General features: G+C 44.0%; 2 protein-coding genes across 3 annotated transcripts in view; both read right to left on the minus strand.

Annotated features, from left to right (window-relative positions):
• LOC125446628 (proteasome subunit beta type-9-like) overlaps positions 1–14,998 on the minus strand; it is a 32,119-nt gene extending 17,121 nt beyond the window's left edge. Inside the window, exons 1-2 of one of the 2 annotated variants that reach the window (XM_048520337.2) lie at positions 14,900–14,998; positions 113–310 (exon numbers count right to left, since the gene is read on the minus strand). In XM_048520337.2, the coding sequence (XP_048376294.1) occupies positions 113–166 (54 nt within the window). In that variant the 5' untranslated portion in view covers positions 167–310; positions 14,900–14,998. Of the gene's footprint in view, positions 1–112; positions 311–5,487; positions 5,503–14,899 lie in introns of those variants that run through there. The other variant, XM_048520338.2, reaches the window with a different exon arrangement.
• The window catches only part of LOC125467693 (antigen peptide transporter 1), a 218,801-nt gene that overhangs the window by 140,849 nt on the left and 52,740 nt on the right, over positions 1–25,212 (minus strand). The window lies entirely within an intron of this gene.

Consider the following 25,212-nt stretch of genomic DNA (forward strand, 5'->3'; position numbering starts at 1 on the left):
TTCCCACCTCCCCAGGAATGGAGTGGGGTTTGAACTCTCTCAGCTACTGTCTATGAATGTGTGTGCATTTGTAGCAGTCTGAGACAGAGCTCCTGCCTTTACACTCACTCACCCCTGTCCTGACTTCCAACGAGGTACATCCCGGATTCCTGGAATATTGGGACATCCTCTTGATTTCCGTCCACGTCCTCGCCCACCTGGAGTGTCTGCACCTGGCCAAGGAGACTGTTTCTCAGGGAGTGAATGGGAAGCTGCTGGCTCCAAGTGTCTTAGGGACTGCTTCCGGCTCAGAGTGAAACAGAAACTAAAGCTGCAAGATTTTAAAGAGAAAGATATTTCTCAAAGATCAGCACCCATGCAGTTGTGCAAGAAGCATCTGTATAGTTTTCAATACTTTCAACCCTTAACTCTCAGAAGATTTTTCTCTAACTGTGCTGTATACCAGTGTGATTTAAATCTCAACAAAAATTATAACAAATCTCTTCAATTGAAACTGTGACATTTTCCATTCTTGCATTTGAAACTTCCTCCCCATCTTGTGGCCAAAACTAGGAATTGAAATATTTCAAATGTGAATTGTGTTTGGCACTAAAGAGAAAAATGTCTTGATGTTCAAATACTACACTCAACACGTTTCCATTTATAAAAGTAGATGCGTATTGAATCCAGATTAAAATAATGAAGTAATAAAATAATAAAATAATAAAGCCTCATAAAACAAGCTAAGGCTAAGAGATGAGACCCAGACGCAGTTTGAGACAATGAGCTGTGGCAGTGGGTGAGAGACAGTCGCCTCATTCTACCCACAAAGAGCCAGGCTGCTTGTTCAAACAGCCCAGCGGACACAAGCCAATTGCAAATGCAGAACAAGAAAGGCCTGTATCTCGGCTTCAAAGCCTTGATTATTTCAGAGATCCAAACACATAAAATAACTTAGTGTAGGAGCTAGATGCCATTTTGTGGCTGTACAGGACATTGGAGAGGCCACTTCTGGAATACTGTGAACAATTCTGGTCACCAAGCTTTGGGAAGGATGTTATTGAATTCGAAAAGATGCACAAAGGATTTACCAGGATGTTATTGAGACTAGAGTGTTTGAATTACCACCGTAGAGTCATACAGTAAGACAGCATGGAAATTGGCCCTTCGGCCCAAACTGGTCCATGCTAATCATGGTGCCCGCTCAGCTAGTTCCAACTGTCCACATTTAGTCCATATCCCTCTAAACCCTTTGCACCCATGTACCTAACCAAATGTTTTTTAAATGTTGCTATTGTACCTGTCTCCACCACTTTCTCAAGCAACCCATTCCATATACGCACCACTCTCTGCATGAAGAAGTTGCCCCTCGGCTCCTTTTTTAAGTCTTTCCCCTCTCACCTTAAACCCATGCCCCCCGGTTTTCAATTCCCCATCCCTGGGAAAAAGACTAATATGCATTCATCCTATCTTAGCCCCTCATGATTTTATACACCTCAATAAGGTCGTCCCTCATTCTCTTATGCTCCAAGGAATAAAGGGCCTGTAACTTAACCCTACTAGCCTTGGTAACATCCCGGTAAATCTTCTTTGCACACTTTTAAGTTTAATTATGTCTTTGCTGTAACAAGGTGACCAAAACTATACACAATATTCCAAGTGCGGCCTCATCAATGACGTATACAACTGTCCCAACTCCTATACTTGATGCTTCAATTGATGAAGGCCAGCATGCTAAATGCCCTCTTTACCACCCTGTCCATCTGTAACACAGCTTTCAATGAACTATGTACTCGAACTCCTAGGTGCCTCTGCTCCACAACACTCCTCAGGACCTTTCCATTTACTCTATAAGTCCTACATAGGCCTGACTTTCCGAAGTGCAACATCTCACATTTATCTGTATTGAATTGGATTTGCCAATCCTCGGCCCAATTTCTATCTGAACAAGATCCCTCTACAATTTTTGAAAACCTTCTTCACTATCAACGATACCTCCTAATTTTGAATCGTCCACAAACTTACTAATCATGCCTAAATAAGTTCTGAGGAGGGTCACTGGACCCGAAACGTTAACTCTGTTTTTTCCCTTCACAGATGCTGCCAGACCTGCTGACCTTTTCCAGCAATTTTGTTTTTGTTTCTGATCAGGCCTTGTGCATTTACATCCAGATCATTTATATAAACAAGTAACAAAGGTCCCAGCACCAACACGGGTCACAGGGCCCCAGTCCGAAAAACAACCTTCAACTATCATTCTCTGCTTCCGACCATCGAGCCAATTTTGAATTTAATTAGCTATGTCTCCCTGGATCCCATGTGACCTAATTTTCATGAATACCCTGCCATGTTGCACCTTGTCAAAGGCCTTATTAAAGTCCACATAGACAACATCCACTGCCCTACCCTCATCCATCCACTTGGCTTCTTGTTCAAGAAGCTCCATAAGATTTGTTAGACATGACTTCCTGTGCACAAATCCATGCTGACTATCCCTAATCAAACCTTAACTGACTCTAAGTATCGTCTCCAATAACTTGCCGACCACTGACATCAGGCTCACTGGCCTGTAGCTCCTGGGCTTGTCTTAGCTACCTTTCTTTAAAAATGGAACAACATTAGCCACTTTCTGTCTTCCAAGATGAAGCAAAAATCTCTGCAAGGGCCTCTGCAATTTCTTCCCTAGCCTCCCACAATGTCCGAGGATGGACCTGATCAGGTGCAGGGGATTTATCCACCATAATGCGTTCTAAAGCTGTAAACACCTCCTCTCTGGTAATATGTATGCAGTCTACAACATCCCCATTTGTTTGCCTATTTCCTACGCATCCATAATTCTCTCCTTAGTAAAACACTGAGGAGAAATATTCATTAAGAATCTCCCCAATTTCCTGAGGCTTCACACAAAGATGGCCTGTGCTGATCTTCAGGATTGGAACTTTTTATCCCTGAAGCATAGGACGCTGAGGGGTGACCGTATAAAGGTTTATAAAATCATGAGGGGCATAGATAAGGTGAATAGCAAAAGTCTTTTCTCAGGATAGTAGAGTTCAAAACTAGAGGACATAGGTTTAAGGTGAGAGGAGAAAGATTTAAAAGAGACCTGAGGGGCAACATTTTCATGCAGAGCGTGGTTTATATGTGAACTGCCAAAGGAAGTGGTAGAGATGGGTGTAATTGCAACATTAAAAAGATATTTAGATGGATACGAAAGGTTTAGAGGAATGGGGGCCAAAAATGGGAAATCTGGTTGACATGGACAAGTTGGACCAAAGGGTCTGTTTCCATGCTGCATGGATCTGTGACTTAAGACATCTTAGGGAGAAATTTACTGAGATGTCAGGAGCAGAAGGCTGTGGAGAGCAGCACAACATCAGGAACGGGGGTGCTGGAGGGGTCATGTCACTGGGCTTGGGGTCCAGAGCTCCAGGACAGTGCTCAGAATCACAGAATTGTTAAGTTCAGAGGGAGACCATTCAGCCCATTGTGCCTGCACTCCATATCCCAGCAGTAATGTAATTTTCTATCTGAATAATCATCCAACACCTTTTGAATTCTGTATTGAAGCTCTGTCCGCCACGTTTCCTGGAAGTGCATTCCATGCCACAAAAATTGTCCACGAGGAAAGTATTTTTTCTCACATCATACTTTCTTCAGTTGCATATCACTTTAAATCTATGCCCTTCTCATTTACAAGGAGGGACAACTTCTCCCTTTTTACTCTGTCCAGGTGGCCTGTGGTTTTGAAACTTTTATCAAATCTCCTCTCAGCCAGCTTCTCTCCACAAAGAACTGTCCCAACATCCTCAATCTGTATCCTGCTCACTGAAGTGAACATGCCTAGATTTTTGTAAATCATTTCTGCACTCTCTCCAGTACTTTCACAATGCATTAACTTAGGGTTTAAATGGCAGCCTCAAATTCAATGAATAAACCTGGTGTATCAATCTAATTTTACAATTCTTGTAAAATACATTCACTAATGCCTACTTGAGTGCCTCAGATGAAAATGCCACCACCACATTTGCAGGCAGTGCATCCTAGACCCACTGGGGAGGCAAGACTGCCCTCCTCACCCAATATGACCTCCATGTGACTCCAAACCCAAAGCAATGTGGCTGACTCTTAAATGTCTTTTGAGGTGGCTGAGTGAGCCCCTCATTTCAAAGGCATTTAGGGATGGGAACACCCACATCCAGTGAGAGGATGTATTTTTAAAAGTCATCAAGGCTGGAGCTCACAAAGACGTGAAGCGGAGTTTCAGATGATGCTCACTGACAAATTTACTTTGATAACATTCCTGAAAGTCATGGTTCACATAGAAACATAGAAAATAGGAACAGGAGTAGGTCATTCAGCCCTTCAAGCCATTCAGTATTAACATAACTGATCATCTAACTCAGTACCCAGTTCCCACTTTCTTCCCTCATGCTTTGGTCCCTTCTGCCCTAGGATCTATACTGAACCCCTTTTTGAAAACATTCTGTGCTTTGGCTTCAAGCACTTTCTGTGACAAAGAATTTCACATGCTTACCACTCTCTGGATGAAGACATTTCTCCTTATCTCAGCCCTAAAAGGCTATCCCAAATACTTGAGCTATAACCCCTAGTTCTGGACTTCCCAGTCATCAGGAACATCCGTCCTACGTTTATGCTGTCTAGTCCTGTCAGAATGTTATAGGTTTCTATGAGATCCACTAAACCCTTCATTCTTCTGGACTCTAGTCAACATCATCTGAACTGATCTAGTGTCTCCTCGTATGTCTCAGAATTACAGATATGTGCCAACACAGAAGGAGGCCATTCTGTTCTCTATGTCTGCATAGCTCTTCAAATAAGCATTGTTACTGACTGACCACTCCTGCTTCCCACTCTCGTGTCTTTGCAATTAATTCTATCTAAATAATCACCCTCTTCAAAGCCTCCGTTAAAGGTAGAATGGTACAGTTTTGAGAAATATTGAAGGCAAGGTCAACTTGTTGGCTGTCAGATAACAGGTGTAGTTGAGGTGAACTTTTGTGGGATTTATTGATGGACAGGAGGTGAGGTCAGGAATTAATCTAAGGGTCAGTTGTCTCAGTCAAGTTGCAAATGTTTAGCCTCTGGTAGATGTGAGGGAGGGGAATAGAGCCTGGTGGTGACATAGATCAATGTTAGCAGCAGGAGTGAAGATGACAGATGCTAACTTGGTGAAAGGTTTCTGCTCAATCACTTGATGGTATTGGATAAGGTGGTCCTGAGCTCAACCCGGTTCTCCTCAATGTACAGAGGAGTATTAACCCTGGACTTTCAGATGGTTAACTGAGGGTTTACATGTTGATGAATCACAGAGAGCCAATCAGAAATCATTGGGTGTACAAACAGGAAAAGAAGTCATTAGTGACCATGGTTAAACAGAGGAGAATGGAAAAACGTCAGTGCAGACCCTCCCCACAGCCACGCAGGTTCATGATGCTGATACTGTTCGAAAGGTTAAAGATCAAAGGACAAGAAGAGAGGGTTTCCTACCGTCACAAGTTGCCAAGTGTGTACAGTTTGTAATATACCCAGAAATGCTACAGTAGTGTGACATACACAGGGAGAGGTAAGATGGTAACGTCCCTGAGAGACACTACTGATGTGTGATACACAGAGTGAGGGACAAAGAGGTCAATGTACCGAGAGACATGACGTTTGTGTAATGTACAGAGGGACGTACAGGGAGGAGACACATTACTGCAGTGTACACAGGGTGAGAAAGGAAATGTAATGCAATCAATGACATTGGGGGAGGGTGAATTTTTGCTAACTGCTTGCTATTTCTGACGTGAAGTTGAAGAACGTGCATTGCTTTGTCTCCCTCTGTTTTGCTGATTAGAATCAACATTCCAAGTGACTGCACCGTTTGCTGCAAAACCTTCCCAGTCACACAATAGGAGGAGGTGTGCATTGGAGAAACCCACAGTTGGCTGTCAATGCAAGGAGGTTTCTTAGATTGCGTCCTGTTTAAACAGAGAGACTATGCACCTCAGGCTGTGCTCTCCAATCCAACACCATCAACATTAACATCAAGCTGACATCGTAAACAGCTGCGGTCCCAGCACTGAACCATGCTCCTAAGATGCTGCTTGTTATGTCGGATTCTCCAGCATTGCAGTTCCTATTATCTCCGATGAGAGAGCGTCCTGTTTAAACTCTGCATCTCGGGCTGTGCTCTCCAATCCAACACCATCAACATTTACATCAAACTGACTGTGAGCACAAAGGGCAGATGGGTGTTACTCACAACCACAAATCCTTCATCTTACATTGGCTTCATTTTCTCCAGTGAATCATTGTTGTTTGTTGGCATGAGATGAGTCACAGGGCTGAGGGTCATCACATTCCCCACGGGCTGGGCAAACACTGACGGGGTCAGGAGACTTGGGGACAGTTCCATCATTGTGTGGGAAACAATGTTGTGTTTCTGTGTTCACTCCTTATTGAAAGGTCCTGTTTAGCATATGGTCTTGTCCTCATTTACAGTGGGACCTGGCTGAGCTCTCAGGTTCAGCTGGCCCTGTCTTCCCCACTTTGAAAAGGACACTGCTGATGATCCCATCCTAGGCTGTCATTGAAATGTGAACTCAGAAGGACAATATCCTGAGAGAGGCTCACACATGGACAGCACTGACACTGACTGTTAGGCCATCATTGCCTCACCTTCACTTTCAGAAGACAATAAGGCCAGAAAATATAGAAGTAGAATTAGACTCTTTGGCCCATTGAGTCTGCTCTGCCATTTGATCATGTTTCTCAACCTGTTTCCTGTTTTCTCCCCGTAACCCTAGAACCCTTTTCTAATCAAGAACCCATCTATCTCTGTCTTAGGTACACTCAATGACGTGGCTTCAGCAGCTTTCTGCAGCAATGGGTTCCAAAAATTTACCCACCTTCTAGCTGAAGAAATTCCTCCTTATCTCAGTCCGAAAGGGTCACACATTCACTCTGAACTGTGTCCTCGGGCCCTAGCCTGTCCTGCTCTCCTCCACATCCACTCTATCCAGGCCTCTCAGTGTTCACTAGGCTTCGATTAGAGCAACAAAATAGAACAAAAGAGCAGTACAGCACAGGGACAGGCCCTTCAGCCCTCTAAGCCTGTACTGATCATCATGCACTGACTAAACTAAAAACCAAACCTTCCGCCCTTATTCAGTCCATATCCCTCTATTCCCTCCCTATTCGTGTAGCCATCCAGATGCCTCTTAAATGTTGACAACATGCCTATTTCCACCACCTCCTCTGGTAGTGCATTCCAGGCTCCTGCCACTCTCTGTATGAAAAACTTTCCTTACACATTTCTCTTAAATTTTCCCCCTCTCACTTTGAACCTGTGCCCTCTTGTAATTGAAACTTGAACCCTGGGAAGAAGCCTCTGACCATCCATCCTATCTATGCCTCTCATAATTTTTCAGATCTCTATCCAATCACCTCTCATTTGCCATGTTTCCAGTGAAAACAATCCTAGTCTTTTTAACCTTTCCTCATAGTCAATGCCCTCGAGACTGGGCAACATCCCGGTGAGCCTTCTCTGCACTCTTTCCAAAGTTTCTACGTCCTCCTGGTAATGTTGTGACTAAAACTGCACACAATACTCCAAATGCAGCCTAACAAGGGTTTTATGTAGCTGCAACATGGTTTGTCACTGTTGTGCTCATGCCCTGATCAATAATGGCAAGCATGCCAAAAGCCTTCTTAATTACTTTGCCATTTTTCCAGAACTATGGACCTGTACGCCCAGATCCATCTGTGTGTTAATGTTCCTAAGGGTTCTGCCATTTACAGTTTATTTTACACCTAAATTTGATTCTCCAAAATGCATCACCTATATCCCCAAACACCCCCAAGCTTCTAAAGTCCATTGAGACCCAGAGTCCTCAACCATTCACTGCCCCCCCTAACCACCATCCTCAGCTGAGGGCACCAGGCCCTGCCCACTTAACTTCTCCTTTCACCCAGCCGGCACATGGCTCTCCCCACTGCCCATCTCTTGCCTATTTCTATGGCACAGGGCCTAATCCAAACCTCGCGCTCACTAGAGCCTCTGGATAAGCTGCCATTCTCTGGCCCCCGCCATCGCCCAGGCTGTGGAGCTGAATTGCAATAACTGCTGACTTCACACACACCTACTCAGTGAGGAAACTGGAGCAATCCCCCTTTAAACAAACAGCAAGTAACAATCGCCCGGTTTCACAACCCACTGTGGCAGGACTAAAACACCACTTTGAATCTCCTGGAGTCAGCCCACAGACATCATTTCCTAATCATGTGCATTCAATAAAACTCCCCACATGCAATATAATGTAACCAGGGGTCACATGGAGTGTAATCTATACTCAGGGAGCGAGAGATAAAGTGTAATATACCTGGGTAAAGAGGTACAGTGTAACATACCTGGGGAGACATAGAGTATAATATATCCAGGGGAGAGAGATAGAATGTGATATACCCAGGGAGAGAGAGACAGAGTTTAATAGACCCAGGGAGAGACAGGTAGTGTGCGATACACCCAAGGGAGAGATCTACAGTACGATGTACATAACAGAGAGAGATATATTGTTAAATATCCAGGAAGAGAGATACAGTGTAATAAGGCCAGGGAGACAGTGTGATGGTATATAATATACGCAAGAGAGCAAAAGAGTGTAACATACCCAAGGAAAGAGACAGAGAGAGAGAGAGTGTAATATACCTGGGGAGAGAGACATGGGTTGTAAGATCCAGAGAACTGATATGTGTTGGAGCTGAGCTCCCCTGTGCTTTAAGAGTTGCTGGTTGTGCTTAGACAATGCCAATGAAGGCAGCTCCCTGAATATCCCACAGCTGGCCTGGACAGACTGTGAAGAGAGCTCCTTCTTATCTCCCTGAGCCCTGGCTGTGGGGATCGGATGGTTCTTGTCAGTCTCTAGGGCAGAACAGAGTGCCCACAGAACAGACTAGGGCTGATCAGAATTACTGCTGTGCTCCAGGACACACACACAAACAAACAAACACACACACACACACACACACACACACACACACACACACACACACACACACACACACACACACGGAATCCAGTTGCTGAGAGAGAGTTTGGTTCCCGATCTGTTATTTTCTTTTCAGAGCTAGGGCCTGGAGACTGGAATGCAGTCAGACAGGAAGTTGGTAGGCCGTACAATGTAATGACTCCCTCACTGCCCAGGCAGAGAGTTAACTTGACTGTGTGATTCCCCTCAAACCCACCTCTGCAACAGAAATAACAATTCACAATGCAGCTGACCCTAGCCATTTCAAATACTGTTGCTGCTCAGTGCACAGTGATCCCCTTCATTAGTTACTATCCTTGAGTGGCTGTTTAGTGGATTCTGGTACATAAGTTCAGAGTCGAACTGTGCCAGAGTCTTGCAGCACGGAAACAGTTAGAGATGATCAGAACTGTATGCAAAAGTGGCCTCATCAATGTCTTGTACAGCTGTAACATGACATCTCAACTCCTATACACAATGCTGTGACCAAGGAAGGTAAGCTTGCCAAACATCTTCCTCACAGGCTAACAAGGTGTAGAGCTGGATGAACACAGCAGGCCAATTAGCATTATTGGAGCAGGAAGGCTGATGTTTCAGGCCTAGACTCAATCACTTTTGCTTCTGTATTGTATCAGTAAATCAATGCTCCATGATTCTCCTTCCCTGGGGCAGAGCTCTGTGAGAACTGAAATTTCTCATGGTTACATTACAGATATGAGCAAAAGAGAGACAGGCTCAAACCACTGCTTTGTATCCCTCATTCATTCCTGCTATCTCCCAACTAGATCGCAACAACATTTATATGGCAGTTTTATTGTTGCAAAGTACCCCACATTAGCCATTTTTAGCCGAGACATAGAGTTTAAGAGCAGGGAGGTGATGCTGGAACTGTATAAGACTTCGGTGAGGCCACAGCCAGAGTTTGGTGTGCAGTTCCAGCATCCACATTATAGGAGGGATGTGATTGCACTGGAGAGGATGCAGAGGAGATTTAACGGGATGTTGCTGGACTGGAGAGTTTCGGTTATGAAGAGAGATTGGATATTAAGAGGTATATAATTGTGAGGGACATAGACAGTGTAGACAGGAAGAAACTTTTCCCTCTTGGTGGGAATAGTGAAGGGCCATAGATTTAAGGTAAGGGGCAGAAGGATTGTAAGGAAATGCTTTTTCACCCAGAGAGTGGTGGGAATCTGGAACTCACTGCCTGTAAGGGTGTAGAGACAGAAACTGTCATAACATTTAAGAAGCAGTTGGATATGCACTCTCAATGCCTTAATACACAAGGCAGTGGGCCAACTGCTGGAAAAAACGTTTAGCGTAATTAGACGGCTTTTTTGACCAGCAACAAGATGATGGGCCAAAGGACCTTATTCTGTTCTGTTCACCTCTGCAATTCTACAGACCTTTTTTCTCAGAGGGAAGTTAACAAACAACGATTGAGACTGAATCACAGAAGGAGATTCTCAGGCGGATAATTGGAACTTGGATAGAAGTAGCAGCCTCAAGGCCTGCTTTAAAGAAGGAAGAGAGGGTGAGGTGGCAAGGCAGAGACATTGAGGAGGGAATTCCAGGGACTGGGGACTTGGCAGCTGAAGGGACAGCCACCAGTCTGTGTGGAGTTTGCACATTCTCCCTGTGTCTGCATGGGTTTCCTCCGGGTGCTCCGGTTTCCTCCCAAAGTCCAAACATGTGCAGGTTAGGTGGATTGACCATGCTAAATTGCTCATAGTATTCAGGGAGGTGTAGCTTAGGTGGGTTACAGGGGCATGGGTCTGGGTGGGATGCTCTCGGGTTCGGTGTGGAATTGTTGGGCCAAAGGGCCTGTTTATGCTTATTCTATGAATCTTTCAAAAGGTGCGAACGGGAAGAGATCTCGGAAGGTTTTGCGGCTGAAGGAGTGGCGAGGCAGTGGAGGGAATTAAGAATATGGAGAGGCTGAATAATCAGGGGCTATTTTTCCTGGAGCTTTGGAGATTGAGGAGTTACCTTATAAAGGCTTATAAAATCATGCGAGGCATCGATAGGGCAGATAGCCAAGGTCTTTTTCCCAGCATGGAGGAGTTAAAACTAGAGGACATAGGTTTAAGGCAAGTCGGGAAATATTTAAAATGTATGTAAGGGATAACTTTTTCAGGTGGAGGATGGTGTGTGTATGGAATAAGCTGCTAGAGGAAGTGGTGGAGGCTGGTACATTTACAGCATTTAAAAGGCAACTGGATGGACACATGAATAGGAAGGCTTAGAGAGATATGAGCCAAATGCTAGCAAATGGGGTTAGACTAACTTAGGATATCTGGTCAGCATGGGTGAGTTGGACCGAAGAGCCTGTTTCTGTGCTGTATGAATCTATGACTGTATGTGCCTTGAGAGGCTACATCTGAGAATAATTAGGCACTAATTTGCCATCTTGTACAAAGAGTATCAGGTAGGAAAGCTGAAATAGAATAAGTATGTGAGCTATATTTACTGGCTGCTGAAGCTGTGCAAGGAAATGTACCTTACATCCTACACTTATATAAAATTTTTATTTATATATGAAAGCGGCTCTAGAAATTAATCTTAGTTTACAAGGTTAAGTCATAGAAAGTTAGAAATTTACAGCTCAATAGAAGGCCATCAGGCCCCTCATATCTGTGCTAGCTCATTAAAAATACAATTCAATTGCTGTTGTCTTATTTCTCTGCTCTGTCCTCATAGCCCTTGTCCTTTTCATGTCTATACTCATCTTGTTTTGATGATTTTCATTGAACCTGTTTCCTTTGCTGTCCCAGGTACTTTCCAAATATGACCAGTCACTGCTTGAGAAGGCCCTGTCAGTTCAAGCTATGTTTCTGATTGTTGGTGTGTTGCAGTACATGTTACTTCACATTTTATTGCGACGTACACAGGAAATCAGTCAAAGATGCAAAGCCCCACCACTTTCTGGAGCCATCTTAGAATTCTAAATTCAAAGCAGAAAATAAAGAAACAAAAGCAACAGCAATGTCCAGTTCTGCCAAGCCCCCCACCTACTCGGCTGTGATCTCCCTGGCTCTCCCTCCTAATTGGCTGGGCCCTGGAAGCTCCATCACCTCCTGGGGCCCAGGCAGGCTCCCAGTTCAAGTCTTCACTGCTGCTGCCACAGTTGTCACACTGGACCCACCCTTACCCCACTGCCACTGCCTTCCTTCACTTTCACTTCCAAAGTGGCAAAACGATGAAGATGAAAAGAATACAAAGAGAGGAAAAGGTATGGCCAGGGTTGATGAGCCCCAAGCTCAGGAGCCTGAACACCGCCTACTCTGCCACCGCCATCTTGTATCTGTGTGTTGACTCGTATTGTTTCATTACTGTAATTACACAGACACACACACACACACACACACACACACACACACACACACACACACACACACACACACACACACACAGGCACACACACACACACATAGGCACACAGACACAGACACATGCAGACACACACACAAACACATACACACACAGAGACACACACAGTGACATGCACACACAGACACACGCATTCACACACAGGCACACCCACAGGCACACACGTACACACAGATACACACATGCAGACACACAAACACACACAGAGGCACACACAGACAAGTACACACACAGACAGATGCTCATGGACACACATACAGACACACACAATCAGACACATACACAGGCACGCAGACACAGATGCACACACACAGACAGATGCACATGCACATACACACAAAGATGCACTCACACACAGAGACGCACACGCACACGATACACACATACACAGAGACAGACACGCACACACACAGTCACACACACGTGCACACACAGACAGACACACACAAACAGACGCACATAGAGCAGTGGAGAGTGTAACAGAGTGAACATTTGGAGTGTGGGGTGAATTTAACTGCTATGGTAGGCCAGCAGCTTGTCCTTTGTGCTCACTCTCTCTGTGAGAGCATCTGAGCTGATACCTTGTCTGCTCCAAGCTACTGGGAGACAGTTAGAAACAAACAAAGAAACAAAGAAACAAAGAAACCTACAGCACAGGAACAGGTCCTTCGGCCCTCCAAGCCTACACCGATCAAGATCCTCTATCTAACCTGTCATCTATTTTCTAACGGTCTGTGTCCATTTGCTCCCTGCCCTTCCATGTACCTGTCCGAATATATCTTAAAAGACGCTAACGTGTCTGCGTCTACCACCTCCGCTGGCAACACGTTCCAGGCACCCACCACCCTCTGCGTAAAGAACTTTCCACACATATCTCACTTAAACTTTCCTCCTCTCACTTTGAACTCATGACCCCTAGTAATTGAGTCCCTCACTCTGGGAAAAAGCTTCTTGCTACCCACCCTGTCTATACCCCTCATGATTTTGTAGACCTCAATCAGGTCCCCCCTCAATCTCCGTCTTTCTAATGAAAATAATCCTAATCTATTCAACCTCTCTTCATAGCTAGCATCCTCCATACCAGGCAACATCCTGGTGAACCTCCTCTGCACCGTCTCTAAAGCAGCCACATCCTTTTGGTAATGTGGCGACCAGAACTGTACACAGTACTCCAAATGTGGCCGAACCAAAGTCCTATACAACTACAACATGACCTGCCAACTCTTGTACTCAATACTCCGCCCAATGAAGGAAAGCATGCCATATGCCTTCTTGACCACCCTATTGACCTGCATTGCCACCTTCAAGGAACAATGGACCTGAACACCCAGATCTCTCTGTGCATCAATTTTCCCTAGGACTTTTCCATTTACTGTATAGTTCGCCCTTGAATTTGATCTTCCAAAATGCATCACCTCTCATTTGCCCGGATTGAACTCCATCTGCCATTTATCTGCCCAACTCTCCAGTCTATCTATATTCTGCTGTAATCTCTGACAGTCCCCTTCACTATCAGCTACTCCACCAATCTTAGTGTCATCAGCAAACTTGCTGATCAGACCACCTACACCTTCTTCCAGATCATTTACATATATCACAAACAACAGTGGTCCTAGCACTGATCCCTGTGGAACACTACTAGTCACAGGTCTCCAATTTGAGAAACTCCCTTTTACTACTACTCTCTGTCTCCTGTTGCCCAGCCAGTTTTTTATCCATCTAGCTAGCACACCCTGGACCCCATGTGACTTCACTTTCTCCATCAGCCTGCCATGGGGAACCTTATCAAACGCCTTACTGAAGTCCATGTATATGACATCTACAGCCTTTCCCTCATCAATCACCTTTGTCACGTCCTCAAAGAATTCTATTAAGTTGGTAAGACATGACCTTCCCTGTACAAAACCATGCTAGCTCAGAATGCAAAAGTTTTGCTCAGACTTTGCTATTTTCTCAGCAACTTCTCCAGTCTCTCCAGTTTGCAGTCTCTCCATCCATCCCAAGGAGGAAAGGGTGTGGGCCATAAATTTTTTAATTTCAAAACTATGCTTTATTCATAAAAATATCTTTACATACACACAATCACTAAAACAGTTCGGTTCTGTACAGTAGTATATGAAAGAACAAACAAGCACTGGATTGGACTCTATCCAACAAACAACCCAAAGGCATTTCTTTCCTGTACAAGATTAAATTTACATATACTTGAGGCTATGGGAGGCTCCTATAACTAAACAGACCCCTCTTTAACTTCAGCAGGATGACGTTAAGCATTCCTCGAGATGTGTATACACAGCAACTTATAAATGTAGGTGCCCATATCCACTGCTCTCTCTCTCTCTCTCTCTGTCTGTCTGTCTGTAGTTCAACAGTGTAGAGTAGACGACACACCCTCACTGTTTATCCCTTTCTGTCCTTTCACTTTTCAATGAAGCTGTTACCAATCCACCTTCCTCTTCCTTGTCAGTGACACTATTGCATTGAACAACTTTTGTGCTCACTGTTTTTTTTGCTGTCGTCTCGCGAGGAGTCCAGCACAGCCATTTCCTCTCCTTGCTGCTGTCTGACTCAAACTCTGCTCCTTATACAGGGTTCTCAATGTCAATGCGGGGAACACGCCTGAATTCACTCACTCTGTCTGCATTTTCTCACCCTACCGCTACACTGCTTTTAGTTTCATGGCAACGATGTGAAATGTAGAAATTTTATTCATTTGTTATGCTGGACAGTGGGGAGGTATGGGAAGGGGATTTTCCCCTACTGCTTAACTATCAGAGCCATAAACACTTCCCCTAAAACAACAGCACATTCAGTAACTCTCCCTCCTAGTAACCTATTACTGCCCTTTGACCTTTGGCCCTGGAATTCCCAGTTCATTTTCTACTTCATTTTCCAGCTCAGTTTCTACAAAGAAGGTGCAGCACTGGAGGAGACCTTTCCGCCTATTCAAATAAGTTTTCCTGGCATCCTGGCCTTTTGAATTCCAGCTGCAAGGCATGCGGCTAAATTTTCATAGCGCCCCTGCCCTCCCAACAGCCATTCTTGGGGGAAAGCGGGTATGGTCTTTATCACAAAAAGAAGCAGAGGGAGGTCTTGCTTCCACTGTACGGGGTACTGGTGAGACTGCTGCTGGAGAACAGTTTTGGTTTGATTTGATTTATTGTTGTCATGTGTACCAGGTCCAGCGAAAAGTATTTTCTTACGTGCTTTACAGGCAGATCACATTGTACAAGTGCATCAGGGTAACATACCAGAGTGCAGGATACAATGTTACAGCATCCCCGAAGGTTCAGGGAGCGATCACTATTAACATTAAAGAAGTCCATTCAAAAGTCTGATAACAGCAGGTAAGAAGCTGCTCTTGAATCTGTTTGTACATGTATACAAACTTTTATATCTTCTGCCTGACACAAAAGGGTGGAAGAGACAATAACCAGGGTAGAGGGGTCTTTAACGATGCTGGTTGCTTTCCTGAGGAAACAGGAAGTATAGATGGAGTCAATGGATGGAAGACTGGTTTGTGTGATGGACTGGGCTGTGTTCACAACTCTCTGTAGTATCTTTCAGTCTTGGGAAGACCAAATGCCATACCACACTGTGATGCATCCAGATGGGATGCTTTCTATGGTGCCTGTGTAAAAACTGATAGGACCAGTGTTGGTTTCCTTTCTCAAGGAGGGACATAGGACAGGATTGGATCGTGACCGTATGTTGCAAATTCCAGGGACCAACACTCTGTGCTGAGTGATGCAGTAAAGCTTGGGATAGTCACTGCAGAGATTCAGTGAGGAGAGGTCACTGTGTAAGGCCTTTCAGCCCGAATACACTGGGAACTGGAAAACCCTGAGGGCTCTGTGGCTCACAAAGAACCAAGAACTTCAAAAATGTACGACATGCTGAATAGTGAAATCATATTAGATTCAATTACACCATTTCTAATTTGAATTAATCTTGCCCTTGGACTGCATTGCTGAAGTGGCTAGATATACTAACTGTTACAACTGAATTTTGTTGCAAGTCCTTTAATATTGCAATTGTTACAACAGAAGAAGCCATTCAGCCAATCATACCTGCTCCAGTTTTATGTTTTTGTGGCAATGTCCTGCCTTTTCTCTATCTCCCATCAAACCATTTTTGTCACAAGAAATCATCCAATTCCATCTTGAATGTATGAATTGAACTTGCCTCCACCACATTCTGGGCCAGAGCCTAACTACTCAATGCGTGAGAAAATTTATTTCTCACATGACCTTTTAATCTATGCCCTCTCTTTCTGGCTTCTTCAACAAGTGGAAAAATCCTGGAATCCCCTCCCTCATAGCATTGTGGATCAACCTACAGCTCATGGACTGCAGCAGTTCAAGAAGGCAGCTCATCACCACCTTCTCAAGGAGCAACTATGAACAGTCAATAAATAATGATAGTGATGCCCATGCCTCATGAGCAAATAACATAATAAATAATTGACAGCCGATGGAAGTTAGTGAATAGTGGGACAATAGGGGAATAGGATTTGTTGTGAGTTAACACACAATTAACCCTGAGTTTTGGCTGATTTATGGAGCATTGCAGTTTTCTCTCGATGCTGCTTAACCCTTGAACTGCCACACCCTTCAGGTCTCTTTCACTGAGCTTTTGAGTATCTATCCTATTATCTGAGCCTTAATGTTATTTTTACAAATATGCTCCTGTGAAACGCTTCCGGGGGGTTATGATATTAACGGTGCTATAACTTAACACAAGTTGTTGTTGTCTATGTCCCTGATTCTTTCTTTCCATGTCTCCCTCTCTCTCTCATGCACACACACCTTCATTCTCCCAGCATCACTTGTCTCAAACATTGCCTCTCACTTCACATTGTGTTTCCCTCCCTATCTCTATATTTCTGTGCCTCTCTGACTCTCATTTGCTTTCTCTCTCTCTCTCTCTTATGCTCCTTTCCTCTCTCTTTTTAACAGGACCTTTCTCATTCTGTCACACTGACCCTCTTCCACTCTCTATTCCTCTTTGTACCAGCTCCAGACACTGTTTGCCTTTCTCTGACAGCAGCCAGGGGTTTATTTAACATTCACATGGCCCTGGCCCTGGCTGGGTGTGAGGCCTGGGAGGCCAATTGTAATAAAGGGCTGGACCGTGACGCCATCTGTTGCCGGGTAGAGTCTGTGACTTAAGGTTACCAGTCAGCTTGCAAGGGGTTAGCCTTTGCCACCCCCTGTGGAGGGTTGGAGGAGTACAACAGTGTTCCGGCCTGGTTCTTTCTCAGGACCTCCTTTGCAGTGAAGAAGTCTGGGGGTGATCTGTGAGCATTGAGTGAGCTGTATTGAGATTTCCATACTCTGCAACTCTGTCTCCAACACTACCTTGAAGAAAAAACCTCTGCAATCCGGCAAAAAGCTGTAACTTTTTCTTGGTACCAAAAATATACATCATTCATATAATTTTGGAATAATACTAGCAATAAAGTTCAACATGTCCCTTCCGGCAAGTTGCACTCAATAGGATTACAGAATCTTAATAGGTACTTATAAAGTACATCCCATGTCAGGTACACAGCCTGAGGGCATACATTTCAAATTGGAAATGACAGAAAATGCAGTAGATAGAAAGTATTTCTCTGCACACCATGTTTCATGCTGGAGCACCTCAGTACAATTTCAACCCTCTTGATTTATAATGTTCTTTGTGAGTCCCACGGTTTGAGGGGTATTATAGTTCCCAGTCCCTCTGCTAATAAACCTTAGACTGTCACCTTTCCTCATTGTGTCTCTTGACGTCGTACTCCTGCTGCCTTCAATATGCCCCTAGACATCTTTAGCCTTGTGAATCTATCTCTTTCTTGAATATATTCAGTGGTTTGACACCCATTGCCTTCTGTGGTGGAGAATTTCACAGGTTTACTACCCTCCAGGTACAGGAATTCCTCAGCTGAGTCTGAAATGGCCTACATTGCATCCTGACATCATGACCTCTTGTTCTGAGCTTTCATGGTGAGGATACATCATCCCAGCATTCCGTCTGTCAGTACTGTCAGAATTTTATATGTTTCAGTGTGATCCCCCTTCATTCTTCTAAACTCGAGTCAATACAGGCCCAGTCAATCCAATCTCTCCTCATACGACAAACCTGCCATCGCAGGAATCAATCTCATAAACCCTCTATAGCAAAGCCATCCTTCCTCAGTTAAGAAGATTGAAACTGCAAACAGTACGGAGATGTGGTCTCACCTAGCCCCCTGTAAAATTGCAGCAAGACCTCCCTGTTCCTGTACTCAAAACCTCTCACAATGAAGGTCAACACAACCATTTGAAATAACAAGGTGGAGAGCTGGATGAACACTGCAGGCCGAGCAGCATCAGAGGAGCAGGAAAGCAGATGTTTCGGGTCTGGAAAGGGTTTCTGAAGAAGGGTGCAGACCTGAAATGTCAGCTTTCCTGCTCCTCTGATGCTGCTTGGCCTGCTGTGTTCATGCAGCTCTACACCTTGTTATCTCAGATTCTCCAGCATCAGCAGTTCCCACTATCTCTGAACACAACCATTTGCCTTCTTTTCTTGTTATTTTTAGTACAAGGCACACCCTGTGTCTCATTATACATCCACATTCCCCAATTCACCTCCATTTAAATAATATTCTACTTTTCTATTTTTCCTTCCAGAGTGTATAATCTCACATTTATCCACATTATACTGCATCTACCTCATATTTGCCCACTCAGTCAATTTATCTAAGTCACCCTGAAGCTTCTTCACATCCTTCTTTAAAAAATTGCTCATTGGATGTGGGTATCTCTGGCTAGACTAACATTTAATGCTCACCCCCAATTGCCCAGAGGGCAGTTAAGAGTCAGCCACATTGCTGTGGGTCTGAAGTCACATGTAGTCCCAACCCAGTAGGGATGGCAGTTTCATTCCCAAAAGTGTGTTAATGAACCAGATGGGTTTTCCAACAATTGGCATTGGATTCATGATTATCATTAGACTCGTAATTTTAGACTTTTTAAAAGATATTGAATTCTAATTCCACCATCTGCCATGGCAGGATTTAAATTATGGTCATCAGAACATGAGCTCAGTTTCTGGATTAAACTTCCAGTGATGATATCACTAGGCTGTTGCCTCCCCATTGCTTTGTCACCGCTCACACTCACACCCAGCCTGCTGCTACTGGCAAACTTGCAAGTATTTGACTTGATTCCCTCATTTTCTCATTTTATATTTGTGGAAGGTCACATATTTTCAAAGTGATAGAATAAAATAAAATTTGAAGACCTTAAAAGTATACTGTTTAAAGTTCTGAAGGGAAGCATATTGGACTGGAAACATTACCTTTATTTCTCTCCTCCCAACCTGCCTAGTTCTTAAGGGAAGTTAATCTGCTGTCCTTATCTGGTCTGGTCTGCAAGTGACTCCAGACATAGAAAGCAATGTGGTTAACCTTTAATGGGCAGTAAATGTTTGTAAGGTTGGTAAATACAGACACCCACATGAAATTGAAGTATTTAGATGTGCACTTGGAATGCCAAGGCAGACATGGCAATTGGCCGAGTGCTGGAAAATAGGATTGGAGTAGGTTAGATTAGAATCCCTACAGTGTAGAAACAGGCTCTTCGGCCCAACAAGTCCACACTGCCCTTTGGAGCATCCTGTCCAGACCCATCCCCTTATAACCCACACACCGCGGGCAATTTAGCATGGCCAATCCACCTAAACTGCACATCTTTGGACAGTGGGAGGAAACCAGAGCACCTGGAGGAAGGCCACACAAACACGGGGAGAATGTGCAAACTCCACACAGACAGCTGCCTGAGGCTAGAATCGAACCTGGATCCCTGGCGCTGAGAGGCTGCAGTGCTAACCACTGAACCACCGTGCTGGTGGTTCTTGACTGGCACAGGTACAATGGGCCAAAGGACCTTTATCTGTGCTGTAGAACTGGATGGTTCCATGCCTGTAAATACTGGGCTGAACCAATGGTGACCAAATCCCACAAAAAAGTTAAGTTCTCCAGCATCTTGTCTTTTTTAAGACCAGAAGACAACAGACATAGGAGCAGAAGTAGACAATTCAACTCATTGAAACTGCTCTGGACTGCCTCCAATAACAGTGTATCTTTCCTTGGTTAAGGGGGCAAAAACTTTTCATAATATTGCAACTGTGATCCGACTGGTGCCTTGTATCGTTTCAGCAAAATCTGCCTACTTTTATTCACCTTTCCTGCGAAGAAAAGGCTAACATTTCACTTGTCTTCCCGATCACCCGCTGAAATTGGATCTTAGCTGTTTGTGATTAATGAATGAGGACTCGCATATCCCTCTGTTCCTTAGCTTTGTGCAGACTTTCCCCATTTAAATATTAGTCAGCTCTTTTAGGTTTTCTGCTGAAATTCAGAACCTGACATTAAATTTGTGTATCTTTATTTAACTGCTATCTTGATCCACCTTAGAACTTGTTCCTTTTTGGAAATTGAAACAGTAAGTGAAATGCGCAGGGGAATTCTGTGTTGTTCATTTGTGGTTCACCAAGTGTGAATAGTTCAGTCTGACTGTTTCACTAATAATGCGTGCCAAGACTCCTCCTGGTCAGGGTGCTAGGTTTAAACTTGCCTGGGAAAGAGGGGAAAACCACCCCATGGAGATCGTTGGCTGTTTGAGATCAACTGCTATGTTCACTGAGTCACAATAAACCACCAGCAGGGCTGGGCCCATGTATAAACTGCTTTTGGTATGTGACCTTGGGGACTATGACCTCTCTCAGTTTTGTCATAGACCATAGGGTATTAGAATTATAAAGCATGGAAACAGACCATTCAGTCCAGTTTGCCCGCGCCGACCAGCTATTCTAAACTGATCAGTCCCATTTACTTACGTTTGATCCATATTCCTCTAAACCCTTCCTATTCATATACCCTTCCAGATGCCTTTTAAATTGCACCCACCTTCACCACTTCATCTGGCAGCTCATTTTAAACATGTACCACCCTCTGCATGAAAATATTGCCTCTCAGGTCCCTTTTAAATCCTTCCCCTCTCACTCTTGCCCTCTAGTTCTGGAATCCCCTATCCTGGAAAAAAGACCTTAATTATTCATCCTATCCATGCTTCTCGTGACTTTACAGGCCTCTGTGTAGAGTCATGCGGACGTTAGTAAACTGTCAATGCTAAACAATGTTATGGGGATTGCCACACAATATTTACCACACCTGAATTTTAAACAAATACAGTACATGTTGGAGAAATTCAGCAGGTCTGGCAGCCTCTGTGCAGAGAGAAACAGAGTAAATGTTTCATGTCTGGTTTGATTTTTGATTTTTGATTTTTTATTTTGATTTTTGATTTTGATTTTTGATTTTGATTTTGATTTTGATTTTGATTTTTGATTTTGATTTTGATTTTGATTTTGATTTTGATTTTGATTTGATTTGATTTATTATTGTCACAGGTACCGAGATATAGTGAAGAGTATTGTTTGACTGTACAGACAAATCATACCTTATACATGTACTCCACTTCAGAATGTTGACTTGTATTTTACCTGCATTTGATGCTGTTGTTAAATTTTAACTTAACCTTTAAACCTCTAAACCACATAGCTGAGCCTTGGGCAATACGATTGTAACAGTCTTAGGGTCTACAAAATTGTGAGGGTATAGACAAGGTGGATAGCAAGAAGCTTTTTCCCAGAGTGGGGGACTCAATTACTAGGGGTCATGAGTTCAAAGTGAGACAAGTAAAGTTTAAGGGAGACATGCGTAGAAAGTTCTTCACTCAGAGGGTAGTGGGTGCCTGAAACGCGTTGCCAGCAGAGGTGGTAGACGCAGACATGACATTGTGTTTCAAGATGTATCTGGACAGGTACATGGATGGGCAGGGAGCAAAGGGATACAGACCCTTAGAAAATAGATGACAGGTTTAGACAGAAGATTTCAATCGGCGCAGGCTTAGAGGGCTGAAGGGCCTGTTCCTGTGCTGAAATTTTCTTTGTTAACATTTACAAAATACATTCCACATCAGGTACACAGTTCATGGGAAATTCCCAAAACCGTAGTGGATATAAAATGCTTCACCCTACACAATGAGGTGCCTCATTAATTTTCAATACTCTGCATTTACAATGTACATTCTTTGAGAGGCACACACCCTGAGGGCTAATACAGTTCCCAATCCCTCACTGTACTATAACTGAAGGACTTTGGACCTTCCCCCACTGTGCCCCTGCCGGGTCTGCCCTAATCCTGAACACATCTGCAGCTTGCAGTCCTGGATCCTGGAATGTGCCAGTTGGCAACACCCAACCCAAGGACAAGTCTTGGCACCAGTAGACCAGTGGATATCAGTAAGATCAAAGAACATCTTTTACCAGATTTTATTTAAGTTAATTTTTAACCTCAGTTCACTTAAATATCTGACCTGTATAAGAGTAAATAATCCAGTTATTGGGTGGGTAATAGTGAGAGAAATAAAAAGCAAAGACTGCTGGAGGTACACCGAGATCTGGCAGTGTCTGTGGAGAGAGTTAACATTTTGATTCCAGTGAAATGAAATTCTGGTGAAATTCAGAGCTGAAGAGAGGGGAAATATGACAAGTTTTACAATGTTAGATAATGAGAGAAGGGAAGATGAAACAAAAGGGAAGCTCAGCAAGTTTGTGGGGGATAAGAGGTCAAAGGTGCTATTGAACTCAAGGGGAAATGGTTAGGAGTGGTTGGGGATTGGTTAGCCCAGTTTGTTAGGTGCCTGGTGAGTGATGCCAACCATTTATGGGTTCAATTCCTGCACTAGCTGAGATTGCCATTAAGGTTTTTCTTTCTTATCATCTCCTGAGGTGTGGTAACGCATTGATTAAACTCGAGGGATTAATTAGTGAATGCGATTTATTGGTGAAATTGGCTGGTAAGCTGTGGGAGATGCTTTGAAACTTACCATTGATTCTTAATGTGAATGTAAATTAGTGCCTAGACTCAGGGTGTTCAGTGGCCTTCTAAAATCTGTCCTTTATCCATAATACTGAGGAGATTAGCTATTCACTTGCTCGTTTCTCAAAGCAATGCCTTGACCAATCCAAATGAACTTGTAAATGATACTCAGCTGCACACAGTTGTGGGTGCCCCATTATACAAAGCATTGGAGAGAGAGGACAGAGATAATGGGAACTGCAGATGCTGGAGAATCCATGTTAACAAAGTGTGGAGCTGGATGAACACGGCAGGCCAAGCAGCATCTCAGGAGTACAAAAGCTGACGTTTTGGGCCTAGACCCTTCATCAGAAAGGGGGATGGGGAGAGGGTTCTGAAATAAATAGGGAGAGAGGGGGAGGTGGACTGAAGATGGATAGAGGAGAAGATAGGTGGAAAGGAGAGTATAGATGGGATGGTGGGGAGGGGATAGGTCAGTCCAGGGAGGATGGACAAGTCAAGCAGATGGGATGAGTTTGGTAGGTGGGAAACAGAGGAGCGGCTTGAGGTAGGAGGAGGGGATAGGTGAGAGGAAGAATGGGTTAGGGAGGTGGGGCTGAGCTGGGCTGGTTTTGTGATGCAGTGGGGGGAGGGGATGAGCTGGGCTGGTTTTGGGATGCAGTGGGGGAGGGGGAGATTTTGAAGCTTGTGAAGTCCACATTGATACCATCGGGTTGCAGGGTTCCCAAGTGGAATATGAGTTGCTGTTCCTGCAACCTTCGGGTGGTATCATTGTGGCCCATGATGGACTTGTCATCTGAGGAATGGGAGGGGGAGTTAAAATGGTTCGTGACTGGGAGGTGCAGTTCGTGAACCGAGCAGAGGTGTTGTACAAAGCGGTCCCCAAGTCTCCGCTGGTTTTCCCCAGTGTAGAGGAAGCCACACCAGGTACAGTGGATACTGTATACTACATTGGCAGAACAGGTTGACAAGCATTGGCACGGGGATGAGAAACTACAGTGATGAGGATAGATTGATGAAGCTGGAACTGTGCTCTGTGGAGCGAAAAAGGATGAGGGGAGAGTTGATAAAAGACTTCCAAAACCATGAGTAGGGTGAACAGAGTGGATAGGAAAAACTGTTCCTGCTCACAAAAGGGAACAAGAAGCACACAGATTTAAAGTTATGCACAAATGAAGCAAGGCTGATGTGAGAAAGAGGTTTTTCCACAGCAAGTATATAGATATACTTATATAAATGCACTAACTGGAAATGTGGTGGAGGTAGGTTCAACTAAGATATTCAAGTGTGCACTGGATCATGACTTGATAGAAATTGTGTGCAGAGATATGGGGAAAAAGGCACTTGGTAATTGTCCTTATTTAACAAGTTGGTGCAGATCATGATGGGTCAATTGACCCCTTCTGTGCCATATCAATCACATGATTCTATGAAATCAGAGCCAACTAACCTGGTTTAAAATTTAAACAAAGCTTGGCCATTAACTGTCAGTCATCATTAACTGGCACATCCTTCATGGCAACAGTTCTACCAATCATGTTCAATGTCCAACCAATAAGCATTCACCTCTCAGTCAGTATATCTGTTAGCTTGATTTTTGAATTGGGCTTCATGAGTGTGAGTCAAATAGCTTAGACAGAATGTGTCTTTTTTTTTTTGGCTTGTTTTTGGTGACAATTTACGTCAAACACTGTGAATAAAATGGTGTGCTTCAATTTTGGTAACATCATGCTGACTCAGTCCCTGTCTCAGTTCATCTACTACTGAAGCCTTCATTTCATGACCTCTGCACCCAACTATTCCAATACATTCCTGGCAGGCCTTCCACATTCTAACATCTGTCACCTTGAGGTCATCCCAAACTCTGCTTTCTGTGTTGTAATGTGCATGAAATCCCAAACCCCA

This window comes from Stegostoma tigrinum, chromosome 34 (genome assembly GCF_030684315.1).
Source record: "Stegostoma tigrinum isolate sSteTig4 chromosome 34, sSteTig4.hap1, whole genome shotgun sequence".
Taxonomy (NCBI): Eukaryota; Metazoa; Chordata; class Chondrichthyes; order Orectolobiformes; family Stegostomatidae; genus Stegostoma; species Stegostoma tigrinum.